This window comes from Delphinapterus leucas, chromosome X, assembly GCF_059928025.1.
Source record: "Delphinapterus leucas isolate spDelLeu-1000000601 "Yukka" chromosome X, BTC_Dleu_Yukka2, whole genome shotgun sequence".
Taxonomy (NCBI): Eukaryota; Metazoa; Chordata; class Mammalia; order Artiodactyla; family Monodontidae; genus Delphinapterus; species Delphinapterus leucas.
The window spans coordinates 87,582,284-87,586,171 of record NC_143150.1 but is presented as its reverse complement, the minus strand read 5'-3'; the positions used below and the strand labels follow the sequence as shown (position 1 = coordinate 87,586,171).

The 3,888-nt window shown below is 45.5% G+C and overlaps 1 protein-coding gene across 1 annotated transcript; it reads right to left on the bottom strand.

The window, feature by feature from the left end:
- Positions 1 to 213: 213 nt before the first annotated feature.
- Positions 214 to 2,709, bottom strand: GSPT2 (G1 to S phase transition 2). The gene has a single exon (XM_089904536.1). The coding sequence runs from the start codon at positions 2,547 to 2,549 to the stop codon at positions 651 to 653; it is 1,899 nt and encodes a 632-aa protein (XP_089760662.1). The 5' UTR covers positions 2,550 to 2,709; the 3' UTR covers positions 214 to 650.
- Positions 2,710 to 3,888: the final 1,179 nt, after the last annotated feature.

Sequence of the window (3,888 nt, the reverse complement as noted above, 5' to 3'; positions counted from 1 at the left end):
AGTTCATTGGGAAGACCTCTAAATTATTTTTCTCAAAATTAAAATTTTTCCTTTAACACAAACCTGTGCATTGTTTGTAAATTCCTCATTTAAAACAGTGAGTGCAGGACAGTTGTTAAAAGCCCAGGTAATAAAATGTATTCAGTTACTTGAGACAGTAAAAAACCTGATTGAGAAGTATTACAGACAAATTAAAAAAAATATTCAAAAGCATTTCAAATTCCAATAAGAGTTTCAAATGGAATATTTTATTCACATGTTAGTTGTCTTTTTAACATGTACACACACACTGACACACTCTGATTGGTCTGCGTGGAACAAGGGTTGTCTAAATATCCTAAGGGAAAATGAAAAATTAAAAAATATATTAATTTTTCATTGTTATAGACAATTACATCCACATCACTTACAAAGCTATTACTGATTCTGTTCAAGGAAGCAGAATGGCATAGGAGGAGGAAACTTAATGGTAAATTCAGCAGTGACACAACTGAGATCTCAACATGAGAAAGCTGACAAAACATGGATTTTTGCTGTGAAATTTTTCTTTGCAAAATATGGAGAAAAGTCAATGGGCAGTAAATAAGAGAAGGTGGTGAACTTTTGTAGTCAATTCTCACAGTACTGTGTAGGGACAACAAGAAAACTGCTTAGTCCTTCTCTGGAACCAGTTTCAGAACTTTTCCAATCGCAATGGTCTTACCCTCATCTCTTAAAGTAAAACGACCCATTTGAGGAAAATCTTTGAATGTCTCAAGGCAGATAGTTCCTGCTGTCCTTAAACGGGCAATACACACTTGATCTTGTTTCACGAAGCGGGGCCGTGTCTTACTCTTTTCTCCTGATTTTTTATCTACCAAGGAGATTAAGGCTGTTATCTCAACTTCCTCAATACAAGTATGAATGTGCAGCACCGCATTATAACCTGGGCAGATGATGGACTTGTGCTCAATAATCACTATCTGAACATCAAATGTGCGTCCAGAATGGCAAAGATTATTAGGATCACAGAGTATGAATCCTGGAAGAATCTCTTCTTCTTCAATTCCCTTCAGTCTGATTTTAAGGTTTTCACCTGGGGCTACATAATCAGTTTCAGCATCATCAGAAAGTATTCCAAGAACTTCCACATTGTGCTTGTTTGGCATCATCACAAGCTGCTGGCCTTTAAAAATGGATCCTGATTCCAGCTTTCCCAGGACCACAGTGCCCATATCCTTGTACTTATCCACAATTGGCAGTCTAATTGGTCCATCAATGGATCTGTTGAAGTTTGGCATATTATCCAAATACGGAATGAATGGTAATCCAGTGTACCAAGGGCAGAAATCTGATTGCTCTTTAATATTTGCCCCAGTAAGCCCTGAGCAGGGCATAAAGTGAATGTCCTTTTTGGGACTGAAGCCGACTTTCTTCAAAAAGGGCACTAGCTTTTCTTTACATTCTTCATATCTCTCGCTGCTCCAATTTACTGTGGGATCATCCATCTTATTAATAAGCACTATTAAATATTTCACCCCTGCTGTTTTTGCCAACATTGCATGTTCTCTTGTCTGTCCACCTTTTTCAAATCCAGTCTCAAACTCTCCTTTCCTGGCAGAGATTACCAGTACAGCCAAATCAGCTTGAGAAGCACCACCAATCATATTTGGGACAAAACTCTTGTGGCCAGGGGCATCTAAAATTGTGAAATGTTTCTTTTCTGTTTCAAAATAGGCACGACCCACTTCTACTGTTTTACCCTTGTCTCGTTCTTCCTGATTTGTATCTAAGGCCCATGACAAATACCAAGTTTCTCTGTTTTTTTCTTTAGCTTCTCTTTCATATTTCTCAAGTGTCCTTTTGTCAACCATTCCTGTCAAAAACATTATCTGTCCTCCAATGGTTGACTTTCCAGCATCTACATGCCCAATGAATACCACATTTACGTGTTCTTTTTTAGGAGCACCTGAGGGTACGACCACAGATTTCGATTTTCTGATTTCCTCTTTCTCAATCAATTCCTGGCCACTTTCTTCTGGGGGCCCCGAATCTCCCAAGCAACTACCCCCTGGCTCAGCTTCACTTACTTCTTTATTGTGCTCCCATGATTCTTCTAAGACCATCTCCACCTCTCCATTTTCTACAACAGGTTCCGAAAGTTCCATGGTAACGGCTGAATTGGAACCTTCACGCCACACTAACTGTTCCTCTTTGGAATGTTCCACAGGTGCCCCCCGTCCCAGCCTTTTACCTTGAGGGTCGCCCGCGCCGGGGCAGGTTTCATCGATGCCGGGGGCGTCGACCGGGGGGATCTGCGGCTGGCAGGGGCCCCGCAGGAAGGACGGCACGAACTCCGCGGCGTGGACGTTAGGCACGAAGGGTTTGGCGTTGACGTTGAGCTGTCGGCTGAAGGCCGAGATGAGGGGCTCACGCTGGGCCTCGGCCGCCGCCGCAGCAGCCGCCGAGGCGGCTCGGTCCCCGCTCGGGGCCAAACCCGGTGCTTCCATGTCCACCTGGTCCCAGCAGTCGGGAGCCGAGTCGCTGCTGCTGCTGCTGCCCGGATCCATAGTCCTCAGCCCTGATGGATGCGGGAAGGGAGCGGGCTCAACGGGCCAGAAAGAGAGGGCAGTGCCGCCGGGGGTGAGGCGGCAAGAGCAGGGAGCTCAGGGGGGAACGACACGAACCTTAGCGGCGGCGCGGAGGCAGCCCGGTCCCAACGCTGCATTCGCAACTGCGGCGGCGGCAGCAGATATGGCGGCGCAGCCTCTCCTGTTGTGTATGAGCGGATCTCCTCCCCCAAACCCCGACCACTTCCGACTCCTCCACCGCCGACCCAGCGCCGGGCGGGGATTGACCCCTCGCTGCCATCCGTACGGTCGGCCTCCTGCATTCTCAGTCCTGGGTGAAGTCCGAAAGTCTCTCTCTCTCTTTTTTTTTTTTTTTTTTTAACGTAAATGTCCATTCATTTTTGTTCACGCAGTCCGGGAGAGCGATTTGACCACGATTTAATGATTAAGCCTAGACAGGCACACCTGATTTCCAATTCTACTCAAGATTCAAGTGAAAATGAAAATTCCTATTGAACAAATGGAGGTAGGATAGGGGTTAAAGGTTTACCCAGCAACGGAAGGAAGCAATTAGTGATCAGGGAGGCGCTCTTGAAATACAGGGAGATGAAGCCGAACCTTGGAAATGCGACTTTAGATCAGTATTAATTTGAAACCCGAGGCCTTTGGATTTCCCTTTTCCAGGGCCGCCCCTCCCGTGCCCCCCCGCCCCCCATAAGCCTATAACTTTGGCTGATGGCTTCTACCGTGTAAAGATGGGGTTATAACCTTTTTTCATGTTAAGCACTTTGGCTGTATCTACATGGAAGGAATTCCCAAGGAGACCCTTGTCCCAGTAAAGCTGCACAACCTACAGCATTTGTGCAGGTGCCAGGACAATGGCTGGCCTGTGATACAGTGGTGGATCACATAGACAGGCACAGGACTCAGATCACTTGTATTCTTCTAACCAACTGTATTCTGGTGTACCTGCCCCACTCACCAGCACCTCCCTGGAGTACACCGTAGGTCCACAGGCTTTCCTCTCTAATTCTGGGGGCCTGGAACCTTACTGCTGATACTGGGTTTGCTCTAAGAAAGAATCAGTGTCATATTGGAACCTTACAAGGCTTGTGAGTATCAGCCTAATTAAGCTGATTAAGACCTCTGAGAAGGGCAAAGTCCATAAGACCCTAAGCAATAGAATCTCACGCTTAGAAAGAGTTTGTAACATTTGAGCCAAAGCCTAGAAGAGCTACTTTGTAACTTATCTTAATTTAGATCAAACTGAAATAGAAAAAAGATACTGGGAAAATGCGGTTTGCTAGTACAAGATGAAGTCAGAGTTGGATATTAAATA

What these genes read in the sequence shown, in the direction of transcription:
- GSPT2 (XM_089904536.1), bottom strand. Translation starts at nt 2,549, where the DNA reads ATGGATCCGGGCAGCAGCAGCAGCAGCGACTCGGCTCCCGACTGCTGG.